General features: G+C 36.1%; 1 protein-coding gene across 2 annotated transcripts in view; it reads right to left on the bottom strand.

Moving 5' to 3' along the window:
- Window positions 1-226: 226 nt before the first annotated feature.
- The window catches only part of LOC149573205 (5'-adenylylsulfate reductase-like 3), a 58038-nt gene continuing 40427 nt past the window's right edge, over window positions 227-17837 (bottom strand). Inside the window, exons 2-4 of one of the 2 annotated variants that reach the window (XM_089814387.1) lie at window positions 1650-1837; window positions 1347-1459; window positions 227-1241 (exon numbers count right to left, since the gene is read on the bottom strand). In XM_089814387.1, the coding sequence (XP_089670513.1) occupies window positions 769-1241; window positions 1347-1459; window positions 1650-1837 (774 nt within the window). In that variant the 3' untranslated portion in view covers window positions 227-768. Of the gene's footprint in view, window positions 1242-1346; window positions 1472-1649; window positions 1838-17837 lie in introns of both variants that reach the window. The other variant, XM_089814386.1, reaches the window with a different exon arrangement.

The following is a 17837-nucleotide window of genomic DNA, read 5'->3' as shown; positions in this document are numbered from 1 at the left end:
GTACAACAGATGGCATCCATAACTGATAGCAGAGTAAATGCCAAGGTTACAAGTTTCTGCTTCGAAGAAATACAGCACTAATTATCCCTGGGGCCATATCGGAGTCCATTCAAAGCACATGTATGATGCACTGCACAAAATGGGTCATCCATGGCTTGATATTTAGTAAAATCGAGATCTCATCAACTATCCCCATCAAAATCTAGATTCTAACAAGAGAATACAATTATGCTTGAAATATGATCTCTACAAATATGCTTGAAATATGATCAGGAGTAATTAGAATACATTTGAAAGTGCATATACAATTATGCCTAGTATACTATTGAGAGTGGGGTACCTAACCCTCAGCAACAGAAATATAAAAATTCAAATATAAAATGAAATAATAATAAATCTAATTCTAGACTGAGAAGCACGGGAAAGAATGCCATCCAGGATCATGATTCACAATGAACCGCACAAGGGTTCCCTTGGAGAAAATAGACTATTCCTACAATTAGATTTTTCCTTGTGCTCAATTTAAAGAGACATTAGAGCCTTTCATCATTCTGCTTCAACTTTGTGCAGTCCTAGACTATAGGATTAGGAAGACAATTTACACAAATTCAAGTGATCAATGCCACACAGATATACAAAATAGGAAATGAATTTTGCACCATTAAATCTGCTGAAGACATTTCTTTCAATCTTTGATTATGCTGCTTGTCCCCAAAGTTTCAAACTGAAGAAGCGCCCAAGCATACTCTTCAAATTCCATGAATATTCCTAACAAGCTTCGCCACTAGAACCAGCTTTAGTGGAACTACCTTCACCAAGTGAAACAGAAGCTAAAGACTTCGAAGCCCATGCTCTTGCATTCATGGCACCTCCTTGGAAGTTACCTGTCTTATAGAACTTCAGATTACTCATAATTCTATTTCTATTAAAGATGTACAAAATCCGTTCCATGTATGTTGGCGAGTATTCTCTCATACTGCCCACGTCTGCAGGAAAAACATGTTTATTCCATATCCGCTTGAGCCATAATAACACCTTTGGGAAAAGAAAATATAGGATTCTTGAAACCAGAAACAGGATAGCCAATGTCAAATAAGTATCCTCCTGAAGCAATTTCTCTGGAGATTTTGCCCATGAATACGGACAGTGCTTCTCATTCTCAATATCCTTGATCATGTCCAAACCTCTCAAGCTGTTTCCATCTACCACTGACAAAGGGTAGGTAGAAACAGGTTCAATACCTGCACCATGATGAGAAATCACTGGTTTAAAAAAGAGCACACAAGAAAGGTGAACATTACACTGAAATAATTAGCGACACACAGAATTACTAGGTACAAACATACCTGTAATATTTCTGTAGAAAGCAATAAGTGACTCTAGCTTCCTGGATCCAGTATAACGCACCCTCATCGTCTGGTTTTGAAGGAAGAGGCTAGGGAAACTGTGAACTCCATATCTTGAAAGAACACTGCGAATGTTAGGTGACATAAGATTACAATTGTAATCTCAAATAAAGAAAGCCATGCATATGGTCAACACTACAAAACAATGTGAATCAATTTAAAAAAAACGTTATTCCTTCAATGAAAGTCTGAAGGTAATGCAACTAATGGCGAGATGGAAGAAACAAAGTTTTTAATTGCTACCTGGGCCTAATAGCAGACTCTTCAATAGCTACATGATGAATTGTTGGAAACATTGATGACAACGTATTGAATACAGGTTGACAAAGCTTTGAAAATGGACACCATGACGCATAAAATAATACTGCCAAGTAGGAACTGCCACTTTTGTGGAGAATATTTAATGCCCTCTCCAAGGAAACTTCGTCCAGCTGCACATAAACAAATGAGATAACTATCAGTAATCAACCATATTGGTTTCTTGAAATGAAGTGAACATCCAATTATATAATGAAGCTCTGCAAATCATTCACACTCTAATATTAATTAGGTCTGCAGAGGGCTTGTTAAAGTCAATAAAGTAGTAATTTAAGGGTCTTCCTTATTTCAAAAAAATTACTTCACATGATCCTTTTAGAACAAGTTTTAAGTTTTAACGTGAAAATTACTAACATGACTCATGACTAACATTAAAAGAGAGAAGATCACTATACAACAAACAAATCAGCAAAAGACAAAAAAAAAAGTCTCAAGGTTAACAACAAAAAAATAGCATTGTTCCAAGGAATTAGAAGTATTCTACGAACATAATGAAATTGAAAACAAGAAAGTTTGAAACTACACGGCAGTACACCCGAATAGAATGTGGTAGCCAGAAAATATGTTTAATGTTAATTTAGATTCCAGAAACAAGAAACTGAATTAAAGCTGTTAGCAATGCTTTCAACCTAATAACACAGGTCTCCTACTTTTGCATATGAAGATAAAGTGCCATAGGAAATGTGGACAGAGCAGCAGTCAAAGAGCATTATGTTTCAAGTATTAAGATCTTTGGCAACGAGCATTTTTTCATATGCCCAAGGCAAAAAAATCTTAGTTTTCATTGGCTTAAGTAAAAATACGGAAGCATGTGGACTTTGAAATCCTTTTAACACTGAAAATTGTGTATTCAAGGAAAATTGTGTTCAGGGAATTTATAGTTTTCTCCAAGGAAAAGTGATCAAAGGAATTGAAAACAAAACGTATTTCGAAAGCAAAAAGGTGCTAGAAGTGCATCAAATGAGCAGAATTGTGGGGACAGACAAATCAAAATGAGATAAAAAATGCCTAGGAAGGAGATTAAGATCAAATTCAAATAACAAAAAATAAAATACTGAGAAGGTTCATACTCCACTATCAATTAAGATGTCTACAACGCAACAAAAACTACTAGACAGATATGGTTCACCGAATTTTTAGTGTATTTGCTTTCTCTTGTATTGATGATAAATCAAAATCCATGAAGAAAACCCTCTTCAAAATAGAGCAACTCTTGGGAAACAGCCAAGACCAGAGATGTTGAACTTGGGCAAATGAACCAATCGTTTATAAATGAATATACAAAAATCAGAGAAGGTGGTGGGTTAGTGATTCAAGGCAAGATTGAGAGGAAAAAGATATTACCAGATATAAGGAATAGGTTTCAGTTAGACTTTCTACTTCTAGCTATATTAAAATCCATTAATTTATGTTATCCCTTGTTGATTTTGATCTTAAAGCAGAACTGGATATCGAAACTGCAGATCTAAAGGAGAAAACCTAATAAAACAACTGAATCTTTTTAAGGGGAAGAAAATTTGGTTTGTAAATTAAAGACATCTATATGGTTAAAAGCTTAGTTACCAGGTGTGTGCATTTTGCCCTGGTATCTGGGCACCGATGCATTATGGTGCAGGATGCAGTTGCTGGTTCATTTGGATGCTCACAGGCACTTTTTCTCCCTGTCAGTGCATCCGAACACACATCCATGTGCATCCAGATGCACTCACAGTGGGAAAAAGCACTCCCTGTGAGCATCCATGTGCACCCGGGCACATCCGGACACCCTACACTCAGAAATTTCAATTAAAAACATTACGAAGTGACTTTTTATATTTTTCTTGTTCTAACAAAGCCCTAAAACAACCCTAGATGAGGCCATTCATTGTTAAAACATAGCATTTGTGAGCTATCAATTGGCATTTAATATTTATCTTTGACATTGATCAATGATGAAGTATCATACCATCAAATGTTTTAATTCTGTCTATTTCCTGCATTTTTTCCTTGTAGTGTGTGTGTGTGTAAATGTGTATATATATATCCAGGGCCCAAACACATTCAAACCCCCCCAGAAAAAATTTCACATGACCACTTACTGGGTTCTTCGACCTGCATCCACATCTAGATTCAAACCAGTAACTTGGGTTAAAAGCAATCACTTCAATGTCATATCCTAAGGTTTTGAACTGGGGTTTGTTAAAATTTAAGCTGATCATTGTGTCCATTACAAAGATGAAGATGGTCACATTTTAAACATTGTTTTTGTATGTTGATGGTATGCTACTCATTGGAAACAATTAGGCAATGACTAAAATCAATCAGCTTTCAACCCCATTTGAAATGAAAAACATAGCTGCAAAATACAGTTTAAGTATGGAGATCAAGCAAAGTAAGGCTATCAGAAAGTTATGGTTGAACAACAAAAAATAAACTAAAACTATTTTGCAAAGGTTTAGCATGCAGAATGGTAATCCTCTATTCATTTGTAGGGATCAAGTTGTCTTTGGAACAATGTCCTTGATCTGAAAAGGGTTATGAGGAATGTATCACAATAGTCCTTACAGATACTGTTTCCAATATTTTCCACAAATAAATTCCAGAGAGATAACAGAAAATTTATTCAATAATAACGTTAAGTAACCAGCAAATACTCATTAAAATACTCCAAAATTTGTTATTGCATTATAAACCAGCAATACAATAACATTAATAACATCCAATCCAATCTTAAACACAGTGCCAACAATCAAACTAGAAAGAAACTATAAAGTGCCCCTGTAATCTCAAATGTGAATTATGATGCGAGGGATCAGGGCTACATGCAATCCACCCAAGAAGAACCTGAGGATTTCCATCCTCGAATCCTGAATAGAAGCTGAAGCTGCCTTAATTTCTCCAAAAGAAATCTCAAACCAAATCAATATCCAAGTATGCTCAAATGAAACCATTTCTCCTCCTTTTAACGTCTAATGACATGACTCTTCGGCTTTACCCTGACTTTTTATGTTCTTGCCATTTCATCTCTTATTAATGCCCATTTAATATTAAACTGACCTTTTTATTAATTTGCATTAAGCTCTCATAAGCCAATTCAAATGTTTCATAAATTTAAGTTTATTTTTTCTAATGTCACAAAAAGAGGACATTACGGTCCTCCCACCTTGAGATTGTTTGTCCTCAAGCAATTATGAACCCTGTAATTATCCCAATATCCCATATAAATCTTCCAAAATCTATACAGCCCAATCTAGAAACACTGAGATAACATCCCTCTCATATTGTGAAGCAAGAGGAACAAGTGCAACTCAACTATCCATGGGATACATGGATCCCATGTCAACCTAAAAATCACTGCTACACTCATCTGTTGCACTACTCTAATTAAAACTGCTCCTAGCCCAAAACTATGTAGCAACTCGTCATAAACCTCAAATGGTAAAGCACACATCCTATCAACCCCTGGATCCCAAACCAGTCCATCCATCTGATCCTAGCAATAGATATGTACTCTCTTACCATCTTCTTTGAAAATCACCCCATTACTGTAGACCTGAAACCAAGTTCCAACACCAATTCATAAACCTGGATCCCAAATCTTGCCATCAATTTTATCCTCGTTATGTGAATCGGTGTGACCTTCCTCATCCAATTCAAAAAGTGGGTTATCAAATGTCCAATCAGCATCTACCTCAAACAAAGAATTATTTACCAGCTGAATGTGATCCAAAATTTTGCTACTTGATCTCTTGGGGCACCTATCCAAGTCATAGTTCTGATAAATACTATCCAGTTCCTTAATAACCTTCTGGAAAAACTCATGCCTTACTTTATCCTCTAGTTCCCTGGTTTGATTGGTGAAAACAATCTGATTTTCTGCTTTATGAAGACCAACTTGTATATCAACCATGGCCTCCCGAGCATCCTTAAGCTCCCTATTGAGCTTATTAACCTGGTGCTTTTTTTTCCTTATAATTGACTAGCATAATTTCCAGCAACCTTTAAGATGTAATCCGTATCTAAAAGTAGGCATAAATAATCTGATTTTGAAGATTCCAAGACTACTTTAACCCCCTGTAATCAGCAACATAAGAATCTCTTCCCATTCCCATTTGCCTCTTTTCCATTTGTGTTGTCATGTAAAGATTCTCAGCAATCCTATGAGTATCATCATAGCTCACTAAGACTGCAACAATCATGTCTTCAATGACTCTCGACTGGTTCTTCAAGAATTGCTCCTTATCATCATTATGAAGTGCATTTTCTGATTGGTCATCCAAAACACTATCATCCTTGAATGCTATCTTTGTTTGGTCCCCTAAATCACTATCATGTACAAGTGAATTGCTTATATAAGAAACACATGATTTATCATGAAGCAAACTCTTTGTTTGATTGATTTGTGTGTAAAGGCAAGGGTGTTGGTATCTCATGACATTAAGTTTTGTAAACTTCTTTAGAGACATCCAACATGTTTTCACATTGAATATGACTATCCTTAATAGAAGGCTTGTCAATTTCGATCTCTAAATCACCAATGTAGAGTTTGAATGTCTCATACTTCTGTCAATAGTTGAATTCATGTCATCACCATGTTCATAATCATGTGTCCAAGCTTGGTGACATGTGAAACAAATCTGCTCTCTCCTCATTTGATTCTTGCTCATTTTTGGAGATCCTGCAACCTATATGCCTGATGAAATTGGCTCATCTTTAGTCATAAACTCCTTCAACTTTCAGTTTTATGCTCAATCAATCTTGTAGAGAATTCGTGTACAGTTTGTGATACAATGTTTCCTCCTCCAAATGACCAACAATTCAGATTGTGACTGTTTGGATATTTCATCATCTTCATCAAGGATTCAGGAAGTTATGGTGTGCGTGCAAGCTTTCAAATGATCAGGATGATGCTTCCTAATTTCAGTCAAGAAGCATTGAAATAATTGATAAGTCAAATCAATGCATTCAAGATCAATTATAATGGAAAACAATCTGACCTTTGTCGTAATATCTCAGATCTTAACCCTTTTGGCAAATGTGCGGTCTTTGTCATGATGTAACCCCTAAAAGCTTTTCACAATAAGCTGCAAGACTATCCTCAATACATCATCATTATAGACTGATATAGCTGTTGTTGTCCATGTAATCTCACAAAGACATGAAGCCAGTGCAAACCTAACATCTCTATATGGATGCTCCATAAGTTTCTGCTGAATTAAAGCGAGCATTAAGGGCTGCAAGGGCTCATTGAGAAGTCTCTAATCTGCCTGGTCTATTTGGACAAACATATTTCCAATTCTTCCAACTTAGGGAGAAGAATATTTAGAGACTTCCAGGATTTTAGTCGTAGACAAACTATACAGAGCCCATTTCTGATCTTTGTTTCTTTCTGCAATTCCCTCAGTTGAATGCCATTGAATGTATCATTAAATTCATGTGAGAAGATACTACTTTTCATATTTCCCACTTGTCTTTGTTTTGTTGTTTTGGACCTATCATAACAACAATCCAACCTCATGTTTTCTGACCTTCAATGCAGATTTGATTACAAAATTTTCTGACCTTCAAATGCAGAGGCAGCTGCAGAATAGATTAAAGGCTCGGTTAACCTTGAGCCCAGTGAAGTGATACCACATCGGAGCTGCAGGATGCAGCACACCAATATCAGATTTCTTTTACTTACTGACGCGGCTGCAAATCAGTAAATCCTAGCCCAATTCTTTACCAAATCTGAATTAGAAAATTGAAGAGACACTGATGATGAGACCCGTAAATATTCAGGTTCAAGTAACAGTAATATCACCACTCACGGAAATTAGAAAGTGTTTTCACCTTCTCCAATTGTGAAAGTTCTCATACTGAATGGGCTAAGCCTCAACAGTCTAATGCTTGCTTCAGAATACATGAATTACATTATACTTGGTATTGTCACTCTTTTTCTTTTTCAAATCCCACTCCCAGTAACAGATTCCGAAATTAATGACTCCTCTAGTTTCTTCCTTTGCATCAGAATAAGTATCTAACAGCAACATTAGCAACTGTCTTCACTTTTTCTCAACCATGTTGTCCCACATAGTAATAATAATGAAATGAAAGGACTTGCAATTAAAAGCTTGAGGGAACAACAGAAGAGGATTCACGATAGCAGCATATTAATCTCAAGTTCCCAAGGTAATTTTCTTACTATTGAGAAATAGAAGACACGGTGAATTGCAGCAATGGTTTCTTTCAATTTTTATGCATTCATCTTCCAGAGGCGTGTAATGGAAGCCTAATGGTTAACGGGAGACTAAACTTCTACTGGTTGGAAGTCTGCAGAATAAATCACCTGCAACTAACAATAGTCCAGATTAACAACAACAGCCCGCACCTTTTCAACTAGATACAATAGTCTCTTCCCAGTTTTCCTGCAGAGCCCAGACCAGACTTCTCTGTAACATTTTACCGATGCAGCCCGCTCGGGTATGTTGTAGGTGGCTTAGAATTTAGCAACACACAGTCCCATCTCTATGCAGCATTAAAACCCATTAACTGTGATGTCTCTCACCTCCAAAAAATAACTTCCATCTGTAAAGTTTCTGCAAATTTATGTGATCAGACTGAGATAATAACTTCTATATTGCTTGCTGAAGATGGTCTTCCTTCTATTCCAGACTTGATGAAGATATGTCAATATCAATTTAATATTCTGAAATGTTTTTGTCTCAGCAAGTATTCAAATTAGACAAGATTGCTTACAGGAGCAGACTTGTTCTATTTTTGTGTGTCCTTTAACTACATTCCCACCCTATATAAATATGCAACCAAAGGCCATGTCTCTATAAGAGACATGTCCCTTTCTAGGTTGGCCCGGATTAGTTTCCTAAAATCGGCGTTCAAGAAATAAGATCATTAGTTAGTGTTTATCCTAACTAATTCGACAAGTTTAGACTTCTCTATTTAATCCAAAGGAGATGCCGATTTCTTACTAAGACAAGGCAATCATTTATATGGCCTATCATTAGAAGGGCATAGAATTAATACTCAGATCTGTACGATCTGTACTGTCAGACCAGCATGATTGTGAAGTTACAGAATTCACACTCCCTCTCAACTTAATAATCATACTAAGAGATAACATATATAGCATCATCAATTAAGATGAATAAGCATAGATTGATACTCTATATCTATCTAAATCTTCTGAGTATGTGGTGTCATGAACACATGATACTATATCATATTACTATACCTGTGATATGACATATCAGTGATACTAGTGATGACAGTATTGCAAAGAATACAATATACAAGATAAAATCTGGAGAGAATAATTAAATTCTTCATTTATCTAAGTTGTGACTCATAGGTACTAGCATTCCTATATCACAACATGATCCTGAGTTAAAGAGCTACCAGAATAGAGGATAAACTCTAGAGAATAATAAAATTCTTCCTTTATCCAAGTTGTGACTCATAGACATAACAATGTCTACATCACAATGTGATCTTGAACTCCTCTAAATCTGACAGAAGATCTCTATTGTTTCGCACATTATCTAAGAGATTGTCATCTCTCATAATGTCTTTTATACAAGTGTTCATTCTCTCAGAGATCGTCACCTCTTAAATTAATGAATACAAAAGGTGGAGCCCATAACAATCAATAGCCTGACAATAAAAATTATTTTAATAATTATTTAAAAAATACAAATGAATTACAATTCAACCATATCGAGTCTTTTCCTGAAGTGATCTATCTTCACTCGAGAGAGAGGTTTAATAAGAATATCTGTTGTCTGATCTACAATGCAAATGTATTCTAATTTTACAGTATTCCTATCTACCATATCTCTTACATAATGGTAAGGAGTTTCAATATGCTTAGACCTGTCATGAAAAATTGGATTCACAAAAAGCTTGATGGAACTGTGATTATCACAATGAATAATCGTAGGATTCATGGCTAAACCAAATAGTCCGAAAAGTAACTTCCTAAGCCAAACTGCTTCCGGAGAAGCTGCTGCAGCAATGTATTCAGCTCCTGTGGAACTTTGTGCTACCGAAGACTGCTTTATGCATATCCATGATATCATCGCTGAGCCTAAACTGAAATAGCATCCTGAAGTGTTTTTCCTGTCAGTAACACTTCAGACCAATCTGATTCTATGTATCAATGTAGATCCAATTCAACTTTCTCATACTTGAGCCCAAGGCTAAGAGTGCCTTGTAAGTATCTCATTATGTGTTTGACTACAACTAGGTGAATCTCCTTTGGCTCGCACATAAACTGACTGAAGGCATTAACAGCATAGCAAACATCAGGTCTTATATTTACCAAATACATAAGGGATCCAATCATTTGTTTGTAAAGAGTATAACCTATGGAAGGTGATTTTGTTGCTGCTTCCTTAAGTTTATGTAGATTAGTCTCCATGGGAGAAGACATAGGCTTGTAGTTCCACATTCCAAATCTCTTCAAGATATCTAATGTATACTTTCCTTGATTGAGTCTGATATTGTCAGAATTCTGCCATACTTCCAGTCCTAGGAAGTAATGAAGGAGTCTTAAATTTTTCATCTCAAATTCTCTGACTAGATCTTTCTTGCATTGATCTATAAGATGATCATCACTTGTTATTATTAAATCATCAACATACAATATCAAAATTACCATATCATCTTTATCCCTTTAATAATATAGATTTGGATCAGCTTCATTCTTAGAGAATCCAAAGCCAGTGAGATACTTATCAATTCTTTCATACCATGCCCTTGGAACCTGTTTAAGCCAATAGGGAGCTTTCTTGAGCCTACAAACAAGAACTTTAGGGTTGTGAGCTTCAAATCCTTCAAGTTGCTCCAAATATAACTCTTCTGTAATCTTTCCATTCAAAAATGTTGTTTTTACATCCATCTAATGTACTTTCCATCCCTTTGATGCTGCAATAGCTAGGACTACTCTTACAGAGGTGTATCTGGCAACAAGAGCAAAGGTTTCTTCATAATCAATCCCCTCTTTCTAAAGAATCCCCTCGCTACGAATCACGCTTTATATTTTTCAATGCTACCGTCAATAGCATACTTGATTTTAAATATCCACTTGGAAGAAACAACAGATTTTCCTTCAAGTCTTGGAACAATTTCCCAAACATCATTCTTCATAATGGATTGGTATTCTTTCGTCATGGCATCCTTCCAAGCTGTATGTTTAATAGCATCTGAAACAATGGTTGGTTCTGATTTAGACAAATCATTCATGTTTATTGCATAACTAGAAAATCTCTTGGATCTTTTGCTTTCTCTGAATGTTCTAGATGGTGCAACGAAGTCTTGTGCTTCCTCTACTGTCTTAATGGCCCAATTTCATCTTCAATTTCTTCAATGTTCTTCCTTTGAGACTCATGTTCAATATTTTCTTCAAAACTAGGTAAGGGAGAGGTATCTCCAGAACTTAAGGCTCTTTTGAATGCTAAATCTTCTTCAAATATTACATCCCTACTAAGTTCAATATTTTTCTGACTAGGTATAAAAATCCTATATGCTTTAGATGTTTCACTATACCCAACAAAAATACCTTTCCTCCCAGAGGGTTCTAACTTAGTTCTCTTTTCTTTTGGAACATGTATATATACTGGGCACCCAAAAATCCTAAAATGACTTATATTAGGTTTAACCTTAGTAAAGACTTCTTCAGGGGTTTTATCTCTAAGGTGGAAGTGAGGACTTCTCTTTTGAATATAGACAGCAGTGCAAGACGCTTTTGCCCAAAGATAATATTCTAGATTTTGATCAAATATCATAGCTCTTGCAGCTTTTATAATTGTTCTATTCTGCCTTTCTACTACCCCATTTTGTTGTGGGTTATAAGGAACGGTATACTCCCTCTTAATTCATGTTTCTTTACAAAACTCTTTAAACAAATCTAAGGTATATTCCCCTCCATTATCAGTCCTAAGAGTTTTAGTTTTTTGTCCTGATAAGTTTTCAGTTAAGGTTTTTAATTCTTTAAATTTCTTAAGGATTTTTTTTTATTCTTTACATTTTAAGAAGTAAATCCAAGTTTTTATAAAGAAGTCATCTATAAAAAGTATATAGTACCAGAATCCTCCAACAGAAAGAACAGACATAGGTCCACATAAATCTAAGTGGATTAATTCCAAAACATTGTTAGTTTTTCTAGTCCTATCATGGAATGGACTTTTGGTGTTCTTACCGAGAGCACATTTTTTTGCATATGCTTGAATGATCTTTATTTAACTTAGGTAAACCAGTAACCATCTTCTCCATAGTCGATAAGGTTTTGAAATTTAGATGTACTAACCTTTTGTGCCATATTTCATTTATATCAGCAGCTTCATGAATTAAGGCTTGAATGGGTCAATTAGGTTCTGAATTCAATTCATACATGTACCCCTTTCTTTGACCAATCAATTTTGCTTTCTTAAATGAGTTCTTAGCGCAGGTCATTACTTTATCGTCCATGAATGCAACATTATGTCCATCATCTTCAAGTGTTGTAACCGAGATTAGATTACTTTTTATCGCTAGTACATAGAGTACTCCTTTGAGATGTAGAGAACTGCCTGACTTTAGTTTCAAGGTGCAATTCCCAATTCCTTTGACTGAACGAGCAAAATTATCAACGATGGTAACTTCGCCATCAACTTCTTCAGATATAGAGTTTACTGCTTCTTTGTATCCTGTAATATGTCAGGATGATCCACTATCAATCACCCATGCCTTGCTTGATACCTCATTTGATAGTGTCGAATACAATACACGATTCTCAGGATCATATTTATCTTCTTTATAAGCAATGTTTGTACAGTTTACTTGCTGTTTAGAATTCTCATGGCAATTAGATCTATAGTGTCCAAAATTTTCACATTTGAAGCATCTTACTTTGGATAGATCTTTCTTAGTTTTATCATTCTTTTGATTTCCCTTCTTCTTGAAATGCTTCTTCTTACCTTTATAGGAATTTGTGTTAAGAACATGAAGTTCTTCGTCTTCAATTTTCAACTTTCCCCTTTTCTTAAGTTTTATGGATTCTTCCTGAAGAGAAGCTCCCTTAAGTCTATTGAAGTTAGGAAGATTGTCTCTAGCACTTACTCCTTGTGCGAATGTTTCCCATGAATCTGGCAATCCATCTATAGCCATCAGCGTTAGTTTTGTATCATTAATTATGGTTCCTATACTTTCAAGTTCATCTCTTAGACTGGCAATCCTTAGGAAGTAAGAATTCATCGATTCTCCCTTCTTTATTTGTATATGATTTAGTTGCCTTTTTAGTACAAGGACTCTAGTTGCATTATTAACCTCATATGCATTTAATAATGCATTCATCATATCAAATGTTGTTTGATGTTTCATTAGCGTGGGTACTATTTCATTTTTCACTCCGTCTAATATGATATGTATAGCTTTCCTGTTTCCTTTACTCCATATAGTTTTATTAGGTTCAGCAGCAAGTTGTTTGGATACTGAATCAACAAACTGTTTTACATCATTTTCTTCAAGAATCATCATGATTATGAATTTCCAAGCATCAAAGTGTTCTTTCCCATCAAACCTGTCCTCAAGTCTGATTGTGTATGTCATTTGAAGATAGAAGAATGATGCTAGATATACTAAGTCTGATTGTTTAATTTGCAGAGCCTAGGTTTGACTACTAGAGATCTAATACCATGTAAAGTTTATGCAAATTTATGTGATCAGACTGAGATAATAACTTCTATATTGCTTACTGAAGATGATCTTCCTTCTATTCCAGACTTGATAAAGATATATCAATATCAATATAATATTCTGAAATGTTTTTGTCTCAGCAAGTATTCGAATCAGGCAGGATTGCTTAAAGGAGCAGACTTGTTCTATTTTTGCGTGTCCTTTAACTACATTCCCACCCTATATAAATATGCAACCAAAGGGCATGTCTCTATAAGAGACATGTCCCTATCTAGATCGGCCCTGATTAGCTTCCTAGAATCAGCGCTCAAGGAATAAGATCATTAGTTAGTGTTTATCCTAACTAGTTTGACAAGTTTAGAATTATCTATTTAATCCAAAGGAGACCTGATTTCTTACTAAAACAAGGCAATCATTTATATAGCCTAACATTAGAAGGGCATAGAATTAATACTCAGATCTGTATGATCTGTACTGTCAGACCAGCATGATTGTGAAGTTATAGAATTAACACCATCCAATCATCAGGTTGCCCAGAGCAATACAAAACTGATTTTTTACTCTTGGGACATCTGTAACTTGAAATGGACAGCAATATGTGCTATTGAAGGAGCTCAATAATCATTTGTGACTGGTGATTTCAGATTTACGGTTTCCAAATCATATATTAATCCCGACACATTGAACCTTAACCCGGTAGACATTATTTCAAGGACCTTAATCTTCTCTCCATGCCAATTAAATCTCTATGCAATTGAATACCATAGAATCGAATATTTCTCCAATCCAACAAATAGCACTTCTAGGAATAAACAATTTTCTTCTCCAATGCAACTCTGCCCATCTATATTTCTCTATAGCAGTTAAAATATCTTTTGTTGAAAGATTCTCTGCCGAACACAATTTCCAATCCTTTGCCTTCAGCAATATTTAACATCCAACAAGAAAGCCACTAATATTATTAGCTTCGGTTCGCACAAGGTAAGATGACAAGGTTCACTATGATAACAGTTTCCACTAACTCTACAGAATCCTGACCTAGCACTTACCCGTGTTTTTTATGTTTTGTCATTATTTATTTTCTTCCACACATGGACGCATTCTTTCTAGATGTGAATGGTTATAGAGCTTGGAGATGTCTTTGCCAAAATATTAATCACAGCAAAGATTTTATTTCTCACCCAAACAAGACTGGTATTCGTGTTCTCTCAAACGTCGACTCAAATGAAAATTCATTTATGGTAAGTGCTCTCCGAACATTAAAACTATTGCACTCAATAAATTTCCCCTTTACTATTTCCAGCACTAATAGGCAATAATTATATATTTGGGATTCAACCTATATGTAGAAGATCAAATTAGTATTCATTTAATTCCCTCATAAACAATAGTCACAAAAAAAGTTACCCAAGAAGAATTTGTGCTCCTTCAAAATAAAGTCGAATCTTCTTAATAGGTATTGAATTCAACTTAAATATTTTCCCATCCACGAACAACAAATATGTTGAAGTTGTCAATATATATATATATATATATATCACCACACATAGAATTAATTCTCTATTCAATCACGATGACTCCTTGTTCCACTATTGTTTCATCTTCTTGCATTAATTTTCTTTTGAGAACCAACAAGCATCAACAATGTCAGCTCAACTGCTCATTGCAAGTCTCTCTTTCTTGGCACTTGGTACCTACAGCCGAATTAGTCTTCAAATGCAACTGACTCTGCCCAAGTCATATTTATAGGAGACTTTTGTGATTGATTGAAAGTTTCCCCGCTGAATATCGCAACAAATCTTCGAACATTGTATATGTGATCCCAAATGACCTCCTGACTTGAGTCTTCAACAATTATTTATCCCTTTGATATTTCAGTTTATAGCTAAACATCTAAATTTCTTTCCCTAAATAGTGAAAGCCTTTTTCCCCTAATATGTCTGCACTTTAGACTTTGGTAACATTAGAGGTTTAAAATGATTGTATCCACATAAAGCTTCCTCAGCCCAAAGTAATGTTAAATGTCTTCATACAGCAGAAGAATCCTCCTTCATGACAAATAATAAAATAAAATGTTTTTGTCTTCTCCAACCCAAATTAACTTTTAGAATATGCTAATAACGTTGATGCTTGTGATATTGCTATCACAATTTAACTATGTAGTTTTGAGTCAAACTCATTAACCCATGTTTCATGAGCACTGATTCACTATGAATCCATCTCTCATGAGAATGAATGGAACACTGATGTAGTGAAAATCCGCGGGTACCCCTACTAGAGGTCATCCAAATCCCTGCAAATAACCACACAGCGGAAACACAACAACAAGATACACAATTTGATACCAAATGCAACTCTTTATTCATAAAATAATTGTTTGCATGCAATGTGCCCGATTGCAAGGCCTTTCGAGTGTTGGCCAAATACAATAGCAGTTACAAAAACAGTTCTGCAAGATCCCTCAAGATCCAATCCCAACACTAGCTAGTCTAGATCCACGCTCCGGTAGAAACCTCCAAGGAAGATCTCAACTTGTGCTTGCAAGCTCACCAAGCAATCTCCTTGTTTCCAAGTGTAAACTGCCTCACATTCAGCACTCTATCCACACTTAGGAAAACTTCGCTCTTCAGCTACTCCATGCTGAACTTGGGATACATTCCCCCTGAATGAATGCCTAAGACTCCACAAGACCCCCTTACTTATACCCAACAAAGCCAAAAGTCGACCTAGCCAAATACAAATTAGAATAACCCTTACATTAAATACACCCCTCAAGCCACAAGTCAGCTCACAACAAAAATTAAATACATATAACCCAAATTAAATGCATAAGTGTAAGAATCCAGACCCGTATAATACTGATCTGAGTTAATTGAATCGACCATAACATGGATATTGTTGTCTATGACTCTCAACCAGCATAAAAATTCTCCTGCAAGATAATTGTAACAGTAATAGAGTATTGGGAATATTCATCAATTAAGTTTAGAGTTTACAATAGCTTCCAAAACAACATCCAATGACATATTTAAACCGCAGTACTGTCATTTTATGCAACAATGAACATTCAAGGAAAATAGAAATCGAAACCTAGTGCTCCGTGCGAGAACTGGCAGTTTGCATGACTTGGGATTTGGTTGATGTGTGTCACGGGGTCCTGTTGTCATAGATGAACAGGTCACTAGATTGTTGTATCACCTGCTCCTTATCGGGTGTGACAATTTGTCAACCTGTAGTCGAGTTTGCTCCTACTCCCCGCACCTATTGTTGATGCCCACCTACATGCAACCTTCCTGTAAGGGACCCATATGATGCCTGAGATCCTCCTTCTAGTGCTCAATACTTGTGCCTTACTCTTGCTCTCTGCAGTGAAGAACTAAAGCACTTGTTGTCGTTACTTCCTATGTTCCTAGTCCGTAGTACTACGTTCAATACTCTTGCTAGATGAATGACTATCTATTGCACTATCATACGAAGTGATCTCCTCACCTTGCAATTGGATTCTGTGGCCCTAGGTAGCAGCTAACATACTCCCCTTTTGCCTACCTGCTTCAATCAACGTACACCTGGTGCAGACCCAATATGAATGATATATCACCAACAAACTTCATAAGAATAACGTATCCAATGAGCAACTAGGGCTATGTTCAACTCCTCTCACTTGCATTAAGGGGTTTCGTCCTCAAGAGCAACCCGTCACATTAAGCAACCTCGGTTATTTTGAACAGTAGTATCTTTCTTCGTAGTGACAATCCCAAGGAAGTTTGTTTCCTTTATAACCTCGATATGAGGGGAAGTACAAACAACTCGGCAATATAAGATAAAAGCCATTTTCATCTTTTAATCACTTAAGTTACTTTTTGTTATAAAATGACTTTAAGTCATAAAGTTACTTTATGAACCCACTTTATAAAATAAAGTGACTTAACTATAGAAAAGCTCCACAACTTTAAACATTTCCCCAGCAAAACCAAATTAACTCTTGTGACTAGCTGGCATCCTCGAGATTAATGTCGTTAGCCTATCCGGATGGAAGGACAGACCAACAAGGCGCCAGTAAGGTCTAGCACGAAGAGGGGGACATTACAATAAGTCAACTGACCACATACAACTCGGTTAACACATAACCAAGACCAAACTGAGCATCAGAAAAAAATCACGCCAAGTGTTAGCATTTTTCCAGACATAACTGAACTCCTTCATTGACTGAGCACTAGTATGTGCCGAGTCCTCCAGAAGCAACCGAGCCCCTTCACTGACCAAGCAACTCGAGCAACACTGCAGCCAAGCTTCACCAAGCTCCCAGTGTATGTCGAGTTCCCGCAAGCAACATCGAGCGCCTTCAACGACCGAGTGCCCCCAAGCTATGCCGAGCTCCTTTGACAAGCAAGCACCTCCAAGATTGCCAAGTCCATTCATCCATCGAGTTCTCAACCAAGAATTGCCAAGAGAAGACCGAGTAAC

Source organism: Cupressus sempervirens, chromosome 2 (assembly GCF_028749045.1).
Source record: "Cupressus sempervirens isolate cs-2001-9-10 chromosome 2, ASM2874904v1, whole genome shotgun sequence".
Taxonomy (NCBI): Eukaryota; Viridiplantae; Streptophyta; class Pinopsida; order Cupressales; family Cupressaceae; genus Cupressus; species Cupressus sempervirens.
This window is presented reverse-complemented; position numbering and strand designations above follow the sequence as displayed.